Source organism: Mytilus edulis, chromosome 12 (assembly GCF_963676685.1).
Source record: "Mytilus edulis chromosome 12, xbMytEdul2.2, whole genome shotgun sequence".
In the NCBI taxonomy this organism is placed as follows: domain Eukaryota; kingdom Metazoa; phylum Mollusca; class Bivalvia; order Mytilida; family Mytilidae; genus Mytilus; species Mytilus edulis.
In genome coordinates, this window is record NC_092355.1 from 17,405,800 (window position 1) to 17,407,841 (window position 2,042).

A 2,042-nucleotide genomic window follows, 5' to 3' on the forward strand; every position below is an offset into this window, starting at 1 on the left:
TTAGGAAACATCAAATAGAAATGCGGTCTTAGATTCATTGGCAACTAACAACTTGTTACTTGTTGGTTCGAAATGCAATACACATGGACTTCGAAGGCCATCACAAGAGGACAATATTGTCCTGCAACGCTTTCCATCAGGGGTAATGATAACCACACTGTTTGTAGCCATACTGGCAACATACACGTTTTCATTGTTGTCTACGGATATACCCTGTGGATATTGCAGGTTTTGTCTATTCTTAAATGTCCATTTTAAATTTCCATGGATATCATAGCATGTTACAGAATGGTTGTCTTTATTTGTATAATACATATTGTCACCATACACAGCAACATACGAAAAGTGTGGCATAATAAATTGAACAAGTGCCTTTTCTGATTCACCATTCCATTGAACTTCCATTATTCCTTTACCTGACTTACAGTATATCAAGGCATTATCATTTAGAGCAATCCCATACGGATATTCACTACTTTGTATAGTTCTCTTGATTGTTCTGCTGTTAGCGTCAATAATGTGAATAACATTTGAACCATAGCCACTTGTTACGGCAATGGAATTTTCTCTTTCAAAATATGCTAAATCACATGCGCCTGTATTTAGCCGAATTTCAAACTCATGCATATCGTTGCTTTTCAACCCAATTACATTTCCTTTAGTATAATCACAGAACATCATCTTGCCATTTGGTAGAATTGCGCAACCTCTAACACTTCCAGTAGATTTCAAATCAATTTGCATTGTGTTGCTTAGTTTGATATCATCTATGCATTTGGAAACTAAACTTGGTATCATCATCTGAGCTTCTTTGTTTTTGTTACTGTCAATAACAACTTTGCACGATTTTGAATTAACACTTACGGACCCAAAACAATCAGCCCTGCAAATGTTTTGTACGTCTTTGTTAACCTCAAAAACCAGTGTTTTTATCTTCATGTCCTCGTTCTTAAGGACGGACTGAATACATTCTGCTTTATCAGAAACCTCTTTTTCAATGTGCTTTAATGCTAAAAATGTTTGAAGTTCTGATGCATGTTGCCTTATGTTATTTTGGTTACCTTGGAGGTCAGAAATTCTCTTTTCAATGTCTTCAATCTCACACAACAACAGCTTTATTTTCTTGCTTTCATTTTCTTCATTAGCATATAATTCTTTCATTATTTGGTCCTGTATTTTGTCTAAGTGGTCGTTGATCATTTTCCGGGTTTGGTTTATATCACGTTCAATCTCTACCCTCTGATCCTGTAGACATTTTAAATTTTCTATGCGATCGTTACGAATTTTGTGTACATTTTTCAACATTTGGACCAACATTTGCTCTACTTCTAACCACGCATTCGATGACTTGACATTTTTGACGATGTCCTCTATTGCTGTCAAATCATTACAATCATTATGTGTCTCAATAACACACCTCCTACAGCACGGGCAATCATGTTTCTTACAAAATGTTTGATAGTGTTCTTTGTGTTTTTGACATGTTTGTGTTATCTCTAACACATTTGTTGGTAGCTTCTGATATTCTGTAATTGAAATAGTGTCATGGCTCCTAGTTGACTTTGATGCACCATGGTGCTCTCTACACTCGCCACAAAGTCCCTCGTCACATTCTGAACACCACACTTCTGATGCTGTGTTGATGTTTCGGAAATTACATACACCACAAACAGTCCAATTACTCGCCATTCTACAAAATAAATGAGTCTTAAATTTTACAAATGGGTGACACTGTAGTTGTAACTTAACAAACAAAATGTAAATATGATATATTTTTTCATTTGGATGATAATGTTCGGCTGGTCATAGTTCACGGATTTCGATTGGATTATGATTGGTCGTTAAACAAATATGCCACGGGTGTTGGTGCCACCCACTACCACTGACAACGTCATGCCTTTTTTTTTGTTTTGTCCAGTAGTTGTTACATGAGCAAACTTGATTTCTGTAGATTATTTATGATGTTTTTTTTTCATCAAATATGTAAACAACTAACGATATTATCAGTGTATGCTATTTTCTGGCATTCATTTTAGTTAATG

General features: G+C 35.4%; 1 protein-coding gene across 1 annotated transcript; it reads right to left on the reverse strand.

Annotated features, from left to right (window-relative positions):
* LOC139497466 (uncharacterized) lies at positions 1-1,689 on the reverse strand. Its single transcript, XM_071285692.1, has one exon. The coding sequence runs from the start codon at positions 1,687-1,689 to the stop codon at positions 1-3; it is 1,689 nt and encodes a 562-aa protein (XP_071141793.1).
* Between the last annotated feature and the right edge of the window lie 353 nt (positions 1,690-2,042).